The sequence below is a fragment of the Diabrotica undecimpunctata genome, chromosome 1, assembly GCF_040954645.1.
Source record: "Diabrotica undecimpunctata isolate CICGRU chromosome 1, icDiaUnde3, whole genome shotgun sequence".
NCBI classification, from domain to species: domain Eukaryota; kingdom Metazoa; phylum Arthropoda; class Insecta; order Coleoptera; family Chrysomelidae; genus Diabrotica; species Diabrotica undecimpunctata.
The window spans coordinates 75,382,206-75,405,051 of NC_092803.1; the positions used below are offsets into that span (position 1 = coordinate 75,382,206).

The window sequence follows — 22,846 nt, forward strand, 5'->3', positions numbered from 1 at the left end:
CCTGAAGTTAAATCTAATATAACATTAAACATCACTCACTTTTAAACAACAACATGTACATTTTTTGGTAACTTTATTTTTTTTTAAAAGGTTGTACCCTTATATTTTGGTGGCTCAGGCATGTTAACCTGCATTTTAACCTGATGATGGAATTATTATTCCGAAAACGTTTGTGTTTTTTGATGTAGCCCTTTTAAGGGTTTTTTAAATATACCTACATACAAAGATTTAAACGTCATTTTTTGAATGCAAACTGTTGATTCCCCTGTCGACTAGTTCTTCAATCTGTCTGCTTTGCAATTTGCAGAAAGAGTAGTGGTAAAAATTTGAATTTAGTTTCGCTAAGTAAGAAATCTTAGTATTTCTACTGCTTATTCTCTAAAGTTGAAATATATATCTGTGTTTGTTTAAACGATTTAAAATAAGTAGGTAAAATGACAAACGGTTCTGGCTTGCATAAGTCCTTGTCAGGTAATGGTAAAGATGCTACGAGTGTCGGTGTAGGAGATGTAATGTGAATTCAGTTGGTGCGAATGGGACAGTGTTTCTAACGGTAAAATTGGTGGATCGTATACGTGTGCTGTATACTGTATACCCGTAGTGATTATTATCTGGAGGAAGTTTTTAAACGAAAAATAATATCATATATGCCTAATGGATATCGATTTATAAAATATTTTAATAACAACGTCCGTCACAGATATTTTATTAATATTGCTTGGAAATATGGACCACCTTTGCAACAATAATTTAAAAATCTATATTTTTTTTTCCTAAGTTGATGGCACTGGCAAAGCCAAAAGGCCAGTCAAGTAAAAATCTATATGAAATATGGCAAGATGAATTTCAAAAAATCGAATAATATTTCACAATTATACACTAAATTAGGGTCAGGGTATTACAAAAAAATATTTTCTTTCAGTAGGCATTTACAGTGTTGTTAAATACTGAACTATTAGAGAGGATAGATGAGGTTTTTCCAATACTTAAAAAGTTTGTCTGTCAAATGTATATTATAAAATTTACAAATTTAAATACAGCACGGTATGAAAGTTTTAAAAGTTTCAACGGTACTTAAACCTGAAGATAATGACTGGAAATGTAGTGATGGAAACTACGTTTTGAATTAGTTTGCGGAGGATACAGTTCCTTCTTCTATCTGCAAAATATTATTCAAAACGCCTGCTGGCACTGCTGAGACTGAGTCCAAGTGAAGCTCAGTAGCTCATTACAGGTAATACAGATTTTTTTTTAATTTCATAAAGATATGGAATTCTATATAATTAAGCGCAAGGTCTGATATGTAATGTTATTATTCTAGTATTAAAACTCTGTTCCTTTTTAGATAATAAAATCAGTAATATACAATCATATAATCGAGCCCTTTCAGGAAAAACATCGTAACCAGCAAAAGTAAAATTTTACAGAAGAAGGTTTTTTTTTAATTAATATTCGTACCAATCATTCTTCTTCTTCAAGTGCCATCTTCGTTCCGAAGGTTGGCGATCATCAGGGCTATACGTATTTTCGAAACTGCTGACCGAAACAATTCGTTGCTGCTACAGCTATATCATTCCCGTAGATTCTTTAGTCAGGAGTTTCGTCTTCTTCCTATGGACCTTTTTCCTGCTATTTTCCCTTGCATAATTATTCGAAGCAGTTCATATCTTTCGCCTCTTGTAATGTGTCCCAAGTATTGCAGTTTTCGTTTTTTGATCGTAAATATGACTTCCTTTTCTTTATTCATTCTTCTCAAGACCTCGACATTTGTGACTCTCTCGGTCCATGATATTCTCAGGATTCTGCGATACATCCACAGTTCAAATGCCTCTAATTTTTTGGTATCAATCTTTTTCAACGTCCATGACTCCATTCCGTAGAACAGCACAGAAAGTACGTAACATCTCATCAGGCGAAGTTTCATTTCAAGGCTCAAATCTCTTCCGCAGAACACTCTCTTCATTTTAGTGAATATGGATCTGGCTTTTTCTATTCTTATTTTGATTTCTGCTGAGCTATCGTTGTCTTCATTTATAAAAGTGCCTAAATATTTGTATTTGCTAACTCGATCGATAATTTCATTGTGTAAATATAAATTTTGGACATTTTGTGTTGATTTCGATATTACCATAAATTTAGTTTTCCTTATGTTCAAAGATAGTCCATATTCTTCGCTGTAGTCTGCTATCTTATTCACCAATGTCTGTAGCTCTTCAAGTGTTTCTGCGATCAGAACGGTGTCGTCGGCAAATCTCAGATTGTTTAATCTAACACCATTTATTTTAACCATCATTACTGAAAACCATCAGTACCAATCATTATTGAAAGTAAAATATTTTATATTATATTATTTGGTAGTGTGCTAAACAAATGACAAAAACAATTTATTTGTATGTTTTATTTTTGTAATAGTACTGTTACTTACTATGTTTGGTTTTTCAAGTTTTTCGGCTTAAGTGTCAGCTTACGCTTTTTGTCGACATGGTTACGATGTTACGTGTATTTACACTTAAATACACGTTATTTCAAGCATTCATGTTGCTTGATTTATTTTAATTGTGTTTTATTTGGTGAGAATCAATGAAAAATATTATTAAAATTTTACATTTTTTATTAAGACAACGGTTAGTTTATACTGCTTTATTTTTTCTGTTTTTTTTTTGTTTTCAGTTCTGAATCCCATGACATTTCTGAATGTTTAAGATGACTATTTAGTGGACCGACATCAGTACTTAAACAAGATTTTGTGTTTGATGTAGTTACAGTATCCGGCAATGATGCTGAAGATGAAGATGATGAATAATCCACAAGTTTGCTGATATTTTGTTGTGTTATTTTTGGAAAGCTATCCAGTACATTACTATTAGTCCACTTCTGAACACTTTCATATGCACTCTTGCTTAAAAAACCTCTTTGTGAAACGGTTTCGTTTAATTCAAGTGGTGCTTTATCCAAAATATCGTTACCATGCAAAAGTAAACTAACGATTTTTATACGCACGGTTACGATGTTTTAACTTTCACTTATAACGACTTTTGTTGGTAACGTTAAAATGCATTATTTTTAAATTCAAAACCGCGTTCGTTCGGCTTACGATGTTTTTGTCAACGAAAAAGCCTATTGTTAGGATGACTTTCGATGAAAAATCAAAAATTCGAAAAATTGTTGATTACGATGTTTTTCCTTTAAGGGCTCGTAATGATAAAGAAAGTCATGACATATCGGATGATAATGAAGATTAATTTAAAAACTTATGTACATTTAATCACATCTATATTTTAACTATACTTTCTATTGACATCACTTTTGTCATTTTGTAATTGACGCCTCTTACTTGCAATCTGATGGTATCTTGCCCTATATATATATATATATATATATATATATATATATATATATATATATATATATATATATATATATATATATATATATATGTATATATGTATATATATATATATATATGTATATATATGTATATATATATATTTATATATATTTATATATATTAAATGCGCCTGTCACTATTTTAACTTTACAATGAATGAACAAAATCATATAAAAATTTCAAGCTGTAGGTACAAGTTTTTGTTTTTTATTGTTTGTTTACATAAACATAATGTGCAGGGCTGATGCACACCAGGTGATGGTTACCGTATTTAGCATGCTTATAACTTATCATTATAAGAAGTTCTAGCCTTACAGACTTAACGTTACTCGGAGGGTTCAGTAGCTCTTGGTCTAAGAGTAGTTAAAATAAACGTAACAATCAAGTTGTATTCATTAAAATCTGTGTAATGTAAACTGTTTAATAACGTAAATTGTAATATGTAAATGTCAAATGAGATCTTTAAAGTAAATAACTAATTAAAGTTAAGTGTAACTGTAAATGTGAATTGTAAATTCAGGTAAAAATAAAGGGGGTGCATAAAAATATCTTAAAAATATCCTTACAACACGGAAATTAGTGAGTGAAAGACAGACGCTAAAAACACAGTGCATAGCATTAAGTAACTTTAAATAATTTTTTGAATAAAATCCTTTATAAAAAGGTATATAAAAAACCCAGTTGGGCTATGTTGCATTGACAAAACGTTTTCGGAATAAATATTCCATCATCAGTGTCAAGTTAATACATGGATGTAGCCACTAAATATGTGGGTAAAAACACTTTAAAAATTATTAAATAAGATTTGATCTACATTATGTCTAATTTACATTTAAGATGTTAAAGTTACCGTTGGATAGGTAACAGGGCGACATATGACTCTACATTCTGTAGAATACGCGTAAATGCATTATTTGTATTGGACCATAAATAATACACCTTCTTATGAGACTCTCTGAACCTTCCACATAATATAAGTATACCAAAGAAAGCACGCAGTTTGACTAGATCAATGTCAATCCAATCCTTCATTTTTTTATCGTTCTTACTGTTATACGCAGCTATGAACTCAATAGCTCTCTTATTAGTATACTCGAGAATCATTGACATTATACTATCAGAAAAAAATAAATTTAAGGCATCAATGCATGTCTCAATATTTTGACTTTTCATAGTAAGACCTATGTTTTTCTGTAATAAATTACATGCCAATGTCTTACCCTTTTTTAGAGCTAAATAACGCCATGTTCGTCCTTCGCACATAACATCAGACACGTTAGATCGTTCACTATCTGTATTTTCAGAAGTTGTCGCTAAAACTTTCTCATTCTCGAGTTCAGTAATTGATAAACTACCGTCATGTGCTTCTCGCTCACAACCGTCATTATCACTAGCTTCACTATTGCTTTCATCCAGCTCTGCAACGTCATCTTACATTAAATTCGATGATCGATGCTTACATTAAATTTATTAACAAACGTGAAATATCGCTTTACACCAAAGTCAGACTTCTTGTCTAGGAGGTGCACATAGAATATGCCTGTTAGACACTACATTAACTCACAAGGTTAACTTCTATCTACTAATATTTCTACAAACATAATCATTTGGCCTTGAATACGTTCACTGGTAAACAGAGACAGCTGCGTTTTACGTGTACCTACAAACATATTAAAAACATTCTTCGAAATCCGAAGACCGGGTAAGGATTGACCCGGTGTCAGAGTTGTTACGTAGAGGAAAAACTGTAATTTCCATGTTCACGAATAATACACGAAAAAATAGATTCAAGCAAATAAAGAGAACTTACAATCAATCGGATTTGTAAAAAAAATTATTTCATGAAATAGGTATTAATAAATCAGTGAATTTCGGGTAACGCTTGACCCAGTCTTCGTACTCAGAAGGCTAAAGAAAACTTAAAGCACATATACCTAATCATCTGCTTTAGGTTAAAGATATACCTAATATTGACAAAATGTTGACACTCTATTTAATAATGTACATTAAGCAAAATATCTCTACCAAAAATCTTGACGTTAAAAGCCTGAATAGCAAAGTCGATGTAGTCGGTAGAACAAAATAGACTTCAAAACAAATGATACTGGTTAACACTAAAAACACCAGAGCGGTCATTTTGACTGCTTTTCATTTTTGAAACTCTGTATTACCTATTCATAAATGCTTTAGAAACTTGCTAATCTGTGACTTTTCCTAGATCTATTTGAAAATTATAATTTCTCTTTTACAGGTACTTAGCGTAATTATTTTATAAGATATGGTAACGTATACCTAGAACTACCATATAGCAGTCATTTTAACTGCTTTCTATTTTCGACCCTTATTAGTCTAGAGTATTACTCATTCATATTTATTTTACAAAATCTATGATTTGGGACTTTATTATTTAAATATAAGGTTGAATGCTCGAATAAATGAACTTTGATCAGATAAAAGGCATATATCGAGCACAGTTTAATTAAATCTTGCCCAAGTACTTTCGATCCCTAGATCATCTTCAGGGGCATCTGAAATAAGCCAAGAAACGTTTTTTTATAACCAAAGAAATTGAATAACTTCGATAAAAACTCGAAGTTTTATGGTTGAAAAAAGGTTTTTTATATGATTAACGTTTATAGACTTACTTCGTCAATTGTGGCCTATCCGGCAAGAACAAGATGTCATAAACATAAAATTGTACATTACACTACACTACAAATAGACAAACAAACACTTTAAAATAATTTAAGGGAGGCTACATTGCTTGAAGAAGTCGGAGACAGAATGGCTCCTGATCTAACGGAAATGTTGGGGTGACATGTGACAAATGACAACTTGGATGAGCAGTCACAATCATAGATATGTGATCTGCACCTTTTACAATTCTATGAAACTAAGTATTGACCAAAAGTCCAACTGACACTACTATAGGAGATCACTGATGAAAAATAAAAATTATATAGAATATTTTTAAGTAAATTGAATAATCCAGATCTCACACTCAAACATGTCTGTAATAATTAAGGTGTTAGTTTGAGAGCAACTGAAATAGACGAAAAGTAAGAATGCAAGAAGCGGACTAAACAATATGTTAAACAGTGGGTGGTTGACTACAATAAAATGGTCTACCAAGCACTATCTGTAATATAGAAAGGAAGAGATCTGACTATGTAATTAAAATACTAATAATTGAAAATCAAAATGGAAAGCAAAATATATAAATGGGGTGTAATCCAAGTAGTTCAGTTGAACCCACAGTCAATGGTATAACTATAAAATTACTATGGATGTGCTCAGTGCAGGAAGTCTAAACAGTCGAGCTGGGTCCCCTACGAGGTGAAGCTGTAATAAAGTTTTTAAAAATAGGTTTAAATTTAGTACAATTTAAATTAATTTGAGTATTAAGACAGTGAGAGTTTTCATTCGTTTCCCTTGTAATTTCCAAATCTTCCAATAAATCCAACTCCATATAGTTTTTCTTTCTACTAATGTCATGTAAGATAGATGAACCAGTGTTGATGTTAAAATTGTGTTTACTGGATAATAAGTGTTGACCAAAACTTGAAGAGTTTGGTCTTTTCAAATGTTCTGAAACTCTAGTGGATAACTTTCTAATGGTTCTACCTACATAAGAGGCATCACAATCATCACATTTTAATTTGTAAATACCACTTTTGTCAAGTGTGTTCATCCTATCTTTGGTGTTGATTAAGAAGGAACCTAAGGTGTTGTGTGACTTGAAGGAAATTTTGATGTTATCGATTGTAGAAGTAAAAAGTTTAGATATTTTATTGGAAATGCTGCTAATGTAGGTGAAGGAGAAATATCTGGTGTTATTTGAAGCAGTAGGTTGAAGAAAACATTGTGATGAATATGCAAGCTTTTCTGCAATTTTTAGTTTAGCTCTATTTAGAAGCTTATAGATAATGTTAGGATCATAACCATTATTGAAAGCAATTTGTTTAAGAGTGTTAAGTTCTGAATTAAAATTATCATTAGAAAGTGGAAATTTGAGTAACCTATGAATGTAACTGTTGAAAGCAGCCATTTTATGTTGGGTTGGATGATTAGATGTATCATGTATAACATGATCTGTTTGGGTAGGTTTTCTGTAAATATTGTACTCTAAAGAATCTTTATTACGGGAAATAGTCATATCCAAGAAGTTCAGCTTTTTATCAGATTCTGGTTCCAGAGTAAAAGAGATGTTGGGATGGAGGTTATTAAGATCATCCAGAATCTGTAAAGCATCATCCTGGGTTCCCTGTATGAGAGCTATACAATCATCAACATACCTTGACCAAAAAACTATTTTGTTGTTGTTGTTAACAAACTTCTGTTCTAAGCTGTCTAAGAAAATGTCAGCCAGAAAAGGTGATAGTGGAGATCCCATTGCTAAACCTGTTGGTTGTTTGTATATTTTTTGATTGAATTGAAAGAAGTCCTGATCCAGACAGAATTTAAGTATAGTTAAGATAGCATCTTTGTCTTTTGCTGATATGTTGCAATTGTCTAGAAGATTGTGTACTAAAGGTAATGTTTCATCTCTTGGTACAGAAGTAAACAGATTGGAAACATCAAAAGAAACTAAATAAAAACCCTCTTCTATCCTAATGTTATTTAACCGTTCTATTAGATCTAAAGAATTTTTGATGGAGAACTTAGGTTTAAAATTAGTGATAGACTGAATTGTGTTGTAAATAAACTCTGATAAAATAGAAACTGGAGTATTACAAAAACTTACTACCGGCCTTATGGGACAATTGTGTTTATGGATTTTAGGAAGTCCATATAACCTAGGTGTTATAGGATTAGATACAATTAACTTTCTGTTGTTATATTTAGTAATAGTATCATTAAACAATTTGACCATTGCTTTTGTTTTATTAATAAAGGTGTTAAGTGGATTTTTTTCCAAAACTACAAAACTGTTATCTGAAAGAAAAGATTCTACTTTCTCTATGTATTGAGTTTGTTCTAAGATTACAACACAATTACCCTTATCAGCCTTGCTGAGTACAAGAGAATCTCTATCAATTTTTTGTTTAATTGATTTTAGCAAATCCTTTTGTTTTTTAAAATTATGGTGATTTCTATGAAAATTGCGTTTGTACTTACATTGTTGTTACTTAGTTCAAACTAACACCTTAATTATTACAGACATGTTTGAGTGTGAGATCTGGATTATTCAATTTACTTAAAAATATTCTATATAATTTTTATTTTTCATCAGTGATCTCCTATAGTAGTGTCAGTTGGACTTTTGGTCAATACTTAGTTTCATAGAATTGTAAAAGGTGCAGATCACATATCTATGATTGTGACTGCTCATCCAAGTTGTCATTTGTCACATGTCACCCCAACATTTCCGTTAGATCAGGAGCCATTCTGTCTCCGACTTCTTCAAGCAATGTAGCCTCCCTTAAATTATTTTAAAGTGTTTGTTTGTCTATTTGTAGTGTAGTGTAATGTACAATTTTATGTTTATGACATCTTGTTCTTGCCGGATAGGCCACAATTGACGAAGTAAGTCTATAAACGTTAATCATATAAAAAACCTTTTTTCAACCATAAAACTTCGAGTTTTTATCGAAGTTATTCAATTTCTTTGGTTATAAAAAAACGTTTCTTGGCTTATTTCAGATGCCCCTGAAGATGATCTAGGGATCGAAAGTACTTGGGCAAGATTTAATTAAACTGTGCTCGATATATGCCTTTTATCTGATCAAAGTTCATTTATTCGAGCATTCAACCTTATATTTATTTATTGACTATGGCAGTCTTGGTTGATACTTATAGAAGACTATCCTGCAAGAGAATGATCATATTCTTGAACATTTGGTTCGTTAGACAGTGCATTTCACATCAAGTCACTCCTACTTTTGCTAAGGTCAAAACATCAAAAAATGTACCCGATAAAGAAAAACAGATTTTGGAGAAAAAGATCCTGAAAAGAGAACTTAAGAAGCACTATACCAAACTTCACCATATTAACGTCAATCTTAAAATTACTTATGATCAAATTTTGCAACAACATCCTTGGTTTCTAGTCAACGACTCCTTTAACAACATAGAAGATGAGGTCTCTCGCTTACAATCCACCAAGAAGAGAAATCTTACCAACAAATTAAACCGTTTGATTTTGCAAAAACAACAGAGAAGCACCTCAACACTTTTGCATAAGTTTTCAGATCATCAATTTCATCCTAGAGTCTTAAATCTAAGTAACACTAACTTTTCAGAGGATGAACTGTATTTTTTAGGATTAGGCCTTAAGTTTTCTTGTCAGAATTTTAGGTTAAGTGACTCAGTGCTGGGAGGATTTGCGGTAGAGCTGGACACTCTAATAGAAGGTATGACTAACAATGCTGATACTAAACAATATTTGAGAAACTCTTGCATTAGCTTACTTCAACAACAACAATGTAAGTACAAACGCAATTTTCATAGAAATCACCATAATTTTAAAAAACAAAAGGATTTGCTAAAATCAATTAAACAAAAAATTGATAGAGATTCTCTTGTACTCAGCAAGGCTGATAAGGGTAATTGTGTTGTAATCTTAGAACAAACTCAATACATAGAGAAAGTAGAATCTTTTCTTTCAGATAACAGTTTTGTAGTTTTGGAAAAAAATCCACTTAACACCTTTATTAATAAAACAAAAGCAATGGTCAAATTGTTTAATGATACTATTACTAAATATAACAACAGAAAGTTAATTGTATCTAATCCTATAACACCTAGGTTATATGGACTTCCTAAAATCCATAAACACAATTGTCCCATAAGGCCGGTAGTAAGTTTTTGTAATACTCCAGTTTCTATTTTATCAGAGTTTATTTACAACACAATTCAGTCTATCACTAATTTTAAACCTAAGTTCTCCATCAAAAATTATTTAGATCTAATAGAACGGTTAAATAACATTAGGATAGAAGAGGGTTTTTATTTAGTTTCTTTTGATGTTTCCAATCTGTTTACTTCTGTACCAAGAGATGAAACATTACCTTTAGTACACAATCTTCTAGACAATTGCAACATATCAGCAAAAGACAAAGATGCTATCTTAACTATACTTAAATTCTGTCTGGATCAGGACTTCTTTCAATTCAATCAAAAAATATACAAACAACCAACAGGTTTAGCAATGGGATCTCCACTATCACCTTTTCTGGCTGACATTTTCTTAGACAGCTTAGAACAGAAGTTTGTTAACAACAACAACAAAATAGTTTTTTGGTCAAGGTATGTTGATGATTGTATAGCTCTCATACAGGGAACCCAGGATGATGCTTTACAGATTCTGGATGATCTTAATAACCTCCATCCCAACATCTCTTTTACTCTGGAACCAGAATCTGATAAAAAGCTGAACTTCTTGGATATGACTATTTCCCGTAATAAAGATTCTTTAGAGTACAATATTTACAGAAAACCTACCCAAACAGATCATGTTATACATGATACATCTAATCATCCAACCCAACATAAAATGGCTGCTTTCAACAGTTACATTCATAGGTTACTCAAATTTCCACTTTCTAATGATAATTTTAATTCAGAACTTAACACTCTTAAACAAATTGCTTTCAATAATGGTTATGATCCTAACATTATCTATAAGCTTCTAAATAGAGCTAAACTAAAAATTGCAGAAAAGCTTGCATATTCATCACAATGTTTTCTTCAACCTACTGCTTCAAATAACACCAGATATTTCTCCTTCACCTACATTAGCAGCATTTCCAATAAAATATCTAAACTTTTTACTTCTACAATCGATAACATCAAAATTTCCTTCAAGTCACACAACACCTTAGGTTCCTTCTTAATCAACACCAAAGATAGGATGAACACACTTGACAAAAGTGGTATTTACAAATTAAAATGTGATGATTGTGATGCCTCTTATGTAGGTAGAACCATTAGAAAGTTATCCACTAAAGTTTCAGAACATTTGAAAAGACCAAACTCTTCAAGTTTTGGTCAACACTTATTATCCAGTAAACACAATTTTAACATCAACACTGGTTCATCTATCTTACATGACATTAGTAGAAAGAAAAACTATATGGAGTTGGATTTATTGGAAGATTTGGAAATTACAAGGGAAACGAATGAAAACTCTCACTGTCTTAATACTCAAATTAATTTAAATTGTACTAAATTTAAACCTATTTTTAAAAACTTTATTACAGCTTCACCTCGTAGGGGACCCAGCTCGACTGTTTAGACTTCCTGCACTGAGCACATCCATAGTAATTTTATAGTTATACCATTGACTGTGGGTTCAACTGAACTACTTGGATTACACCCCATTTATATATTTTGCTTTCCATTTTGATTTTCAATTATTAGTATTTTAATTACATAGTCAGATCTCTTCCTTTCTATATTACAGATAGTGCTTGGTAGACCATTTTATTGTAGTCAACCACCCACTGTTTAACATATTGTTTAGTCCGCTTCTTGCATTCTTACTTTTCGTCTATTTCAGTTGCTCTCAAACTAACACCTTAATTATTACAGACATGTTTGAGTGTGAGATCTGGATTATTCAATTTACTTAAAAATATTCTATATAATTTTTATTTTTCATCAGTGATCTCCTATAGTAGTGTCAGTTGGACTTTTGGTCAATACTTAGTTTCATAGAATTGTAAAAGGTGCAGATCACATATCTATGATTGTGACTGCTCATCCAAGTTGTCATTTGTCACATGTCACCCCAACATTTCCGTTAGATCAGGAGCCATTCTGTCTCCGACTTCTTCAAGCAATGTAGCCTCCCTTAAATTATTTTAAAGTGTTTGTTTGTCTATTTGTAGTGTAGTGTAATGTACAATTTTATGTTTATGACATCTTGTTCTTGCCGGATAGGCCACAATTGACGAAGTAAGTCTATAAACGTTAATCATATAAAAAACCTTTTTTCAACCATAAAACTTCGAGTTTTTATCGAAGTTATTCAATTTCTTTGGTTATAAAAAAACGTTTCTTGGCTTATTTCAGATGCCCCTGAAGATGATCTAGGGATCGAAAGTACTTGGGCAAGATTTAATTAAACTGTGCTCGATATATGCCTTTTATCTGATCAAAGTACTTTATTATTTACTTGAGCATTATAATTTCTCTTTTACAGGTACTTAGTATAATTACATTTTGAATATATTTATGTTGAAGTCTACCTAGAAAAATGGGGCCCTAATGACGAGGTAGTCTAATTTTGTTCTACTTTTCTGGGAAGTTTTTACTTATTTTATGTATAAAATACATCGAAAATATTTGTTATTATGTAGTTTGAGTATACTCTTTGCAATTGCATGTTAAATCTGTATTTTGATTAATTTTACATTGCGATTTTTATTATTTCTGTTGTTATCATGTCTCGCCGATATTTGACTCAGCAGGAGCTATTAGAGTGTCTACAGAATTTGTCAGAAGATGAATCTGTAGCAGAGTTATCTGATGAAGATGTATCCGATAATAAAGTTGACGAGTATGTGCCTAATACAGTTGATCAAGGACATTCATCGGGCAGTGATTCTGAAGGTGAAGTTGAGATTGAGGTGATGCCCAGTACTTCTGCTTCAACTTCGAATGCAGACTTCAATACATCTTCAGAAATGATAACCAACCAGGCAAGAGGAATTCGCAGAAGCAATTTAGAGAATTTTTCCATAGATACCATAGGATGGGAGTTACTTGACAACAATGCTAGTACACCAGGTAAGCAACTATATTATATTAGTAGCTTCTATTTATGTATTCACTTAGGTGTATAATATTTTTGAGCATATTCTTCTTGATGTCACGAATATTGGGGATAATGATGGCAATATTTACCTTATCTGCAGGATGTTCTTCTTCCTTGACCCCGTTTTCCAAATATTTTTCCTTGCAGGATGGCTTGTAGAAGGGCGCATCTAGATTCATTTCGGACAATGTTTTCGAAATATTGTAACTTTCGAGATTTGATAGCGGTCCACGGGATTTGAAGTGTTCTCCGATTTAGCCACAGCTCAAATACTTCCAATTTTCTGCATATATCTTTGTCAAGGTCAACTATTCAACACCATAAAAAAAACAGAGAAGACGTAGCATCGCAGCATCCTTACTTTTATACCAAGAGAGAGGTTATGGCTCTTGAAGAAGGCACCCATCTGGTTGAAGGTGGATCTAGCTTTTCCGATATGCGCTCTTATTTCTTGGTTGTTGTTCCATTCTTTATTTATTACTGTGCCATTTATTTAAATAAATAAATAAATGAGTATATACCTGCATACTAATTTATCTCGTTCATTTTAGGAAGGCGTACCAGTCAAAATGTTCTAAAGGAAGCTGCTGGACCAACCCCTCATGCTAAGAGAAGCGTTATTAGAGATTCTGCAGCTAGTGCATGGCGGCTATTGATTGATGAATGCATACTCCGTAACATAAAATCATGTACTGTTGCTGAAGGTAGAAGAAAACTCAAAGATGAAAATTGGCAAATTTCTATTAAAGAAATCAAAGCATTTATATCCTTACTGTATGCTAGGGGAGCTTATATGGCACGAAATGTTAGCATAAAGATGCTGTGGTCTGGTACATGGGGTCCAAAATTTTTTCAAGAGGCGACGTCTAGAAACAAATTTACACAAATAATGAGTTTTATCCGTTTTGCTATAAGAAATACCAGATCTGAGCAATTATCAACAGATAAATTTGCACTTGCGTCGGGAATATGGAACCCATTTATAGAGAATTGTATATTATGTTATACACCTAGCGAAAATATAACTATCGACGAACAGCTTTTTTTTTCACGAAGGCAAGATGCCGCTTTATCCAGTACATGGCGAATAAACCCGATAAGTTTGGAATTAAATTCTGGCTTGCAGCTGATGTCGAGTCCAAATATTTGTTGAACGGATTTCCTTACCTAGGGAAAGATGAACAACGACCAGCCAATCAACTTCTGGGGGAACATGTTGTTAGCCGTCTAATGGAACCATTTATAAATAAAGGAAGAAATGTCACGACAGATAATTTCTTTACGTCAATAAAGTTGGCAAAAGAATTACGAAAGAAGGCTACCAGCATTGTTGGAACAATCAACCGAACAAGAAATGATATTCCACCGTCAGTAAAAAGTGAAAAGATGGAATTGTACAAAACAAAAATTTTCAAACACGAAGACTTGACGCTAACGGCGTACCAGGGAAAAGTCAACAAAAATGTTCTAGTGCTGAGTTCTTTACACTCGAATGATATTAAAATGGGCACAGATAAAAAGAAAAAACCGGAAACCATCATCTTCTACAACCAGACAAATACGAAGTAGACGTTGTAGATCAGATGGCTAGACTGTATTCAACCAAATCTGCTTCAAGAAGATGACCGTTGCAAGTTTTTTTTTTAATATTTTAGATATGGCAGGAATAAATGCTTGGGTTCTGTATAAGAAAGTTACGGGCAGTCAAATATCTAGGCAGGATTTCCTACTTCAGTTAGCAGAAGAATTGCGAGAAGATCACATGACTAAGGGCAGGACAACATCAACGGATACAAATCCAAGAGGTACAAAAAAACCACCAAATAATAAACGTAAGCAGTGTCAAACAGGGAATTGCAACAAAAATAAAACATTTGAAATTTGTCATATATGTAAAAAAATTTTGTGTGGGTCATGTACAAGCCAAATTGAAAAATTTTGCTACTGCATAAATTGTACTTAAATAATTAAATAATTTATTTAAATATATTAAATATGTCTTTTATTATTAGTTATTAACTCAATATAGGTTTTTATCAAATAAAAAAGAATACAAAAACGGCTGGCAATAGAAAATTCTAATATCCGTCATTTTGACCGCCGGTGGTGCTTCTATGTTTGACCAATGTAATTTTTTGGGCACTCGCTTCATTTAAGTTAATATACACCACTGTCCAAATGCTTTTTGTTGAAATGTCTTTTGAATCTGGTTGTTTATAGAATTTATAATAATTTTGTGAAAGTTTGTGTTTTATTTGAATATTCACTATTTCATTTTTACATTGTATCTTATTACTTGATAATATAAAAAATACTTTATATTATAATATTATGTTATAATATTTTTGAGGTTCATTTCTCGGACGACTTTATTAAAGACTGTTCATTCGAATAAATGAAATCAACACAAACTTGAGAATACCTGTCATAAAAAGTATAATTTGTGATTTGTCTTTAAATATACAACTACTCCTGAGCATGACACTAAAATGCTCTTGTTAGTGATCCCATTGTAAGTCACAATAAAACCAAGAAAAAGTTATGAACTATCCCAACATGGTCTTACATTTAGTTTACTATCAATATTAACTTCCAACTCTAATTTTATTATATATGTAATTTTAAAACATAAACAATATTGACTTTACTGATAGTGATCTTTTCTTTCTGTTTCTGATTTCTTCGTTTACTGTTGATAACTAAATCCTACTGCATTCTGACGAGTAATTTGCAACGCAATTGATTTCATTTAGCATAATAAGAGCAGTTTCTATGATTTTTCTTTTTTTATATGTTTTATTCAGGACTATACGTGAATTATTCCATTGTACTTTATGATTATTTTCCCATGCGTGTTTACATATTTGAGATCTGTTAAATTCTCTATTTTTGATATAAAATTAATGTTCAATTATTCTAAAATTTAATGGTCTTGATGTTGCTACTAAATAAAAGTGTTCGTATTCAAAAGTTCTTTTATAAATACAACTGTTTGTTTGTATGTTAACAGAAACGCGCATATTACAAAATACGAATGCAAAAATATTTTTAAAGAATGTGTTCATACGTATTCTAAATATTATAATGGAAAAAGTTATTTGTAAAATTTTCACGTTTACTTTTAAATCAAATTTAATATTTTAGGAGATTATGTACAATTTAAGAATATAATTTTAAAATATATCCATATTTATTTAAACGAATACCATTTTGCAGATTATGTGTTAGTTATTTAACCATCAAGCAAAGACCAAGATGACAATATACAAAACAATATATAGACCTACAGTGACATATGGAGCAGAAAATTGGATGTTAAACAAAAGACATCAGAGCAGAATTCAGGCAGCAGAGACGAAATACCTCAGTAGAACGGTCGGAGTAAAAAGAACTGATAAAATCAGAAATGAAGAAATAAGAGAAAGACTCGAAATCAAACCGATACTCGACTCAATCAAGGAGAAAAAATTGGCATGGTTCGGACATTTAACCCGGATGGACAATAACAGACAAGTAAAAAGAGTGTGGGACGCCAAACCAATAGGGAAGAACAGATGAGGAAGACCCATTAAAGAATGGAACAGTGACATCTCGCAGATACTGCAGAGTAAGGGTAAGACTTGGCAGGAAGCAACACAAATGGCATCCAATAGGAAGGAATGAAGAAAGTTTGTTAAGAGCTAGGACACCTTAAAAGACTGTAAAATATTGTAATTTAATGAATTGTTTTATAAACTGCCCAACACCAAAAGGTACAAATGGGTCTACTGATTAAGTAAGTAAGTATTTAACCATCAAGAATAGCACTGAAAGCGCCAGCAACTGCTTTATACAGGATTGGAACATTAAATTGTTGAAAAGGTTTGTCTTCGTAACGTTTATCAAAGATAATGGATAATAAAAAAAGTACTCAGTAATTTCTACGCGACGGCTGCTCACACAAGAGTAGAAAACTAACTATTATAGTTTGCGTATTTTTCCTGAATTTTGAAAGGTTTTAGTCATAATCCGAAAAACATTTACGGTATTTGATAATTGTATAACAAATGACGATTATATAAACTTTTGTTAGTCTTTGGTCATATCTACTAAAAATGTTGGCATTAATTTTCTTGTTTTTTTTTTTATATTGAGTAAGTTATATATAACGATAAGAAACATTATGAGATGATTACTTTGCAATTCCGATCAATTATAAATAAAAAAATTATAGATTCGATGAGTTTAATGATCTATTCTCAATTTTTATCATTTCTGCAGCCACGCCATCTGTTTCAGAGGGCCTATTAAAAAATTCTATTTATTTCAACGCACTGAATATTTCATATTTTTAGTACCACTAGATTTTTATATTTATATTTTACTGGTACTTCTTCTCAAATGCATAATTCCATGCAGAATTTGTATTTTAGCACTAGAATCACGAACTCTCTATTTTTATTACTTTTCTATAAAACCCAAATTTGGCTTGGAAAAATTGTTTAAATCATGTTATAATAAACGATGAAATCTCATACTAGACTTCAACTTCATCAGTCCACATTTGTTAACCGGCCTAACGCAACCGAACCGCCATCAGGTCGATTTCCTATTTTGTTGGCGTAGTATGTCCGGAACTCTATCAGTATACATTCCATGCCATGTCGCTCGGCTCTTGATATGCATCGTCGTCGGCTGTCGGTTTAGTAGATACGCCTCCATTTCCTCAATTTCCATGGTTGACGGCGATTTAGATCTAGTTACCTCGATATTGAGATATTTAGAGGTGTCGTTAACACAGGACTTTTTTACATCGTCCCAGTACCGAATTTAGCACATAATAGGAGATTTTTTTTTAAATCAACGGAAATTTTATTTAAACACGGTAATATTAATTAGCTGATATATATTTCTTCAGGTCCCATAGTCCCCAAAATTTTACACCTAGGACATAACTCACAATTAATTGTAATATTGATTAAATTTTTAACTACAAAAAGTTTCGACTACGGAAATCATTATTTTAAAAGAACATTTAGAATTTTGGTAAAATGAATGTTTAACCGCCAAAGTTGTTTACGGGCTTGTGTTATTTTACAAACTTGAAAAATTGAAAATTGACATACTTTGCCGCCGTGTTATAGGCAACAATTTTTACATATCTCCAACATACTGTGTGTTTTTTATCTTCTTTGTGTAAAATGTTTTGTTTAAACTCCTCGATGAAAAGATTTGCTAATAATGGAGATAAGGATGAGCTCATGGCTATTTCGAAGTTTTGTGTATAGAAATCATTATGTTAAAATTAAGTATTGTTTGTGCAAAGTGTTAGTAGCTGCAAGAAAGCTGATACATTTAGTTTGGTTTTTGTTGTCAATGTATCGTAGAATGTTGTAATTTAATCTATTTCTGCAAATTTTTTGTAAGATTATGGTTGTGAATTTTTAATTTATGTTTTTGTAGATGAATAATTGTAATGAATTGGTTGCTCCTGTAAGTATATTTCAAACTAGGTAGTAAAAATAAATGACAGAGTTAGTCACAATCTATTTATTTAGTAAGCGACGACCGGTTTCGATCACTACAGTTTTCTGGTCATCATCAGGTCACCGTAAAGTACAATCTTTACATTTAGTAACAATAAAAATAAAAATATTTGAAAAGTGTAAAAATTGACGTCACACATTGAAATTACGAATATCAATATTATTCAAATATGAGAATTACGTTGTACTTTTATTTTAACGTTTAAATTTCTAATTTGGAAATCGTTTTTAATTTTTCATATCAAATTATAATTTAAGGAGTTTTTAAAAACGAGTTCCGATTTGGAAATTAAACCGTCAAAACAAAGTAAAACTTGGTTCTCATTAAAATCAATTGTGGTTTAATGCCATATATAATATTAAAGTTTAATTTAAACAAACCACAAGAAAACAGTTTTAGAGCTACATTATGCAAATAGTTTGTAAATGCCTATACATTTTGAATATAACTTTGTCTCTACCAAGAACGTTAACTTTACTTACTGTATTATTTTGGTGGTATTTTTGATACGATTTTACTTTGAGTTGTGTTTCTCATTAGCATCAAAGTTCACTTTTTTGTGTGAATTTACGCGCGCGTATGTTTGTGTGTGCGTGTGTGTGTGTGTGTGTGTGTGCGTATGTGTGTGTATGTGTAACTAACTTTTCTACATTCCTGACCCTGGTTATTGGAAAATGATAAAAAAAAAGAAATATTTCCTATTCGCAGAGGTATAAACCTAATCATCCGTGAATATTTAATAATAAAATAGCTAAAGTTCTGCCGATGAGAGCTCGTCAAAACATAAATGAGCTAAATTATATCTATGCCTCGAATTTTCCACACACCTTTGTGAAACGAAAGTAGACGATAATTTTCCAACTCAATTAGACCTCATCCATGAGTAGTGACTTCAAGTGTGAATCAATTAGCAAACTAAGTTCAGCTTTAATTAGTTTTCTCGTCTTCTGGGTTTTAGGTATACATAAATTTCGAGAATATAATACTGTGATCGAAGTAGCTACCAAATAGGTAATCGTGGCAAATTGGAACGGAAAATTTGATAGCATTATCAAAATTGCACCCAGCGAATAAATTAAAGGTAAGCTAAAGGTAAGGTCTAAGTTGATAACTTGACCACAAAGTGGTTTTTTAAATATAATTCTAAAATTAAGATTTTATTTGCATTTAGACTGTTTTTTTTAAACATTGGCTGGAAATCAAGACAGTAAAAAATCAAATGTAACTATAATGTGCAAGTAAAGTTTCAGTATAATATGGGTATTAAAAACAAAATGAAAAGTATTTGTATGTACTTAATAAACCAACTTAAGATTTTTGGTAGTATTTATAAGAAATCTATAAAATATTAAGAGGTGGATTAGAAATAAACAAATGAGAGATAAAATCGTTCTCATGGTAGACTACACATGTGAACTAGATTATGAAGAATTAAACTTACAACACTTTAACACTAGGGCTTGAAGGACCTTTGCTCAGTCCTGGTAGATTATGGTCAGAGTCGTTCATAGAAGTAAATAACACAAAGGAAAAGATACAAATTAACAAAAAACAGAAACCGAAAAAAAAACCACTGTTTTTAAATTTTTGAATCCAAAAACAAATGCAAGTGTTAATGGATAAAAGATAGTAAAATTTATTATATTTAAAGGACCAGCTTTCATGGATATTACAGAATAATCAAATATATCGAATAATATAAAGTTATATATAATGTAAAGGGATTAAAGGACAATTTTTTTTTTTTTTATTAGAATTAACGTGTCTAATTTACGCGAATTAACAAATTCATTCTGCTTAAACAGATGCCTTTTATTTCATCGATATGACGTCGCCAGGTGAGTTTGTTATCGACAGTTAGTCCTAAAAACTTGTAATGATCAATTGACTCTAAACTTACTCAGTTTAGTGTTATTTTGGCTATTTCTGTGCTGTTGTATCTCCTGGTGAATTTAATTATTTTGGATTTATTGGAAGAGAACCTGAAGCCAGTTTTCTCGGACCATGTAGTAAGGGACTCGACAGAATTTTGTAATAAAGATGAGGTTGCAGCTGTGGATTTTCCTTGGCAGTATACAATAAGGTCGTCTGCGTATAGGGCAAATTTAACAGGAGATTTTATATGAGAGCAAATATCATTGATGGCTAGCAGAAAGAGGGTAGAACTCAAAGTAGAACCTTGAGGTACACCATTTTCAGTGACATATTTGTCGGATAATACTCCGTTAACTGTGATTCTGAAATTTCTGTTATTTAAAAAGTTGTTTATAAAGCAAAATATGTTGCCCGTAAGATCATTTTCTACCAGTTTTTTAAGGATAACCGACTTACATGTTGTATCGAAAGCACTTTCTATATCAAAAATTACTGCAATTACGTCTTGCTTGGAGGCCATAGCATTTGCTATATCTGTTTGTAGGATCACTAAATTATCAGTGGTGCTTCTATTAGGTCTAAAACCTGATTGAGCAGGGTTAAGGATATTGTTTTTTTCTAGATACCAGATTAATCGCTTATTGATCATTTTTTCCAATAATTTGCAAAGGGTACATGTTAGGGAGATTGGCCTAAACGAGTTTGGAGAGTTGGGAAGAGAGCTGCTTTTTTTGATAGGAAATATAATTGATTCCCTCCATTTGGAAGGAAATTCTTGTTGGGACCAGATTAGGTTGTACAACTCAAGCAATTTGTTTATGGTTTCTTCATGGAGATATTTGAGGAAAATTGAGGGGATGTCATCAGGGCCAGCAGCTGAGTTTTTTGTAGTGGATAGAGCTAGAGTCAATTCTTGTTTAGAAAAGGGTAGGTTTATTGGGTTGGAAATATCGTTAGTTTTACCACTTGCGGTGTTAAAAGAGTGTAAAGGAGACTTATTTTGGTTTAGCGTTTTCGATTGAAAGTGATGCGCAAAGATCTTGGCAATACTTTGACTTTGAGTCACTATTTTGTTGTCATGAATTAAGGCGGGGATTTTGTAGGCGGTGCTTTGACCTTTCATATGTTTAATTTTGTTCCATACTTGGCTTGGAGGTGTGTCGGAAGAAATAGAATTGATATAAAGGTTCCATGAAGTCTTTTTGCTTTCCTGTTGACTGAATTGTTTTCATGTAAGAAAAATCAGGATATCTCTGATTTAGTCTTTTTCAAGACTAAAAAAGACGATAAAACTGTTATTACTAATAAAATTGCAGATCTAATTTCAGCTTCCAGTCCAATAAGACGAGAATTCCCACTACACAGGAAACTATTCAAGAATAGAAGCTTCAGGCCCACCTCAAGGAGAGGTGGACCCGCCCAGGATAAGGAACAGTTACAAGATACCGAAATAGGACAAGTCGAAAATTCAGTAGAAGAAACCACAGCAACAATGGCTTCCAACAATATTGAAATCATGGAGGAGGAACCCTTCCAAGCAGTTAAATGTCAAAGAAGAAACTCCCACGAAAACATCGCAGGTGCAAGACAGCGACCAACAACTAGCGGAACGGTTACAACTAAAAACCGTTATCAAGTTTTAACTACAGTCGACACGGAAGAAGCCACTCCAACAGCCAACAACAGGAAAGAAAGGGTACCTCCCCTTGTCATAGCAGGACAAATAGGGAGTTACTCAACTTTCATCAAAGAAATCACGAAGTTATTGGGGCACAATAACTTTCAGATATCACCGTCCGGAAAAGCAGGTACAAGGGTGTACCTTAGGACCAACGAAGATTACGAAAAATTAAAACAGGACTTCATCTCAACCTCTACGGCCTTCCATACCTTCACAAAGAAGTCTGAGGTTACGAAGAAAATTGTCATGAAGGCGGCTCCAGGAATGGACCTCGACGAGGTCGAAGCTGATCTACGAGAGCAAGGCATAATCGGAAAGGTTACCGAACTTAAAACCAGGAAGCCAGGAGCACAAAGCAGCTCCTACTTACTGCAAGTCGACAAACAGCAAGATTTAAAGGAGATTAAGAAAATTAATGGAGTGCAAAACATCAGAGTGAAATGGGACGCCTACTCCAAACCTTCCAGGGCAACGCAGTGTTACAACTGCCAGGAGTTCGGACACTCAGCAAGAAATTGCTTCAAGCAGCCCAGATGCATGAAGTGTGCTAATGGACATCAAACGAGACACTGCCCTCTGCCGAAAGGACAGATAAATAAAGTGAAGTGTTGCAACT

At 32.3% G+C, this 22,846-nt stretch overlaps 1 protein-coding gene across 1 annotated transcript; it reads left to right on the forward strand.

Annotated features, from left to right (window-relative positions):
* The first annotated feature begins 8,529 nt into the window (after positions 1-8,529).
* LOC140432314 (uncharacterized) lies at positions 8,530-14,717 on the forward strand. The gene is made up of 5 exons (XM_072520153.1): positions 8,530-8,914; positions 9,032-10,682; positions 12,802-13,120; positions 13,700-13,978; positions 14,275-14,717. The coding sequence occupies exons 2-5, from the start codon at positions 9,162-9,164 to the stop codon at positions 14,715-14,717; spliced, it is 2,562 nt and encodes an 853-aa protein (XP_072376254.1). The 5' UTR covers positions 8,530-8,914; positions 9,032-9,161.
* Positions 14,718-22,846: the final 8,129 nt, after the last annotated feature.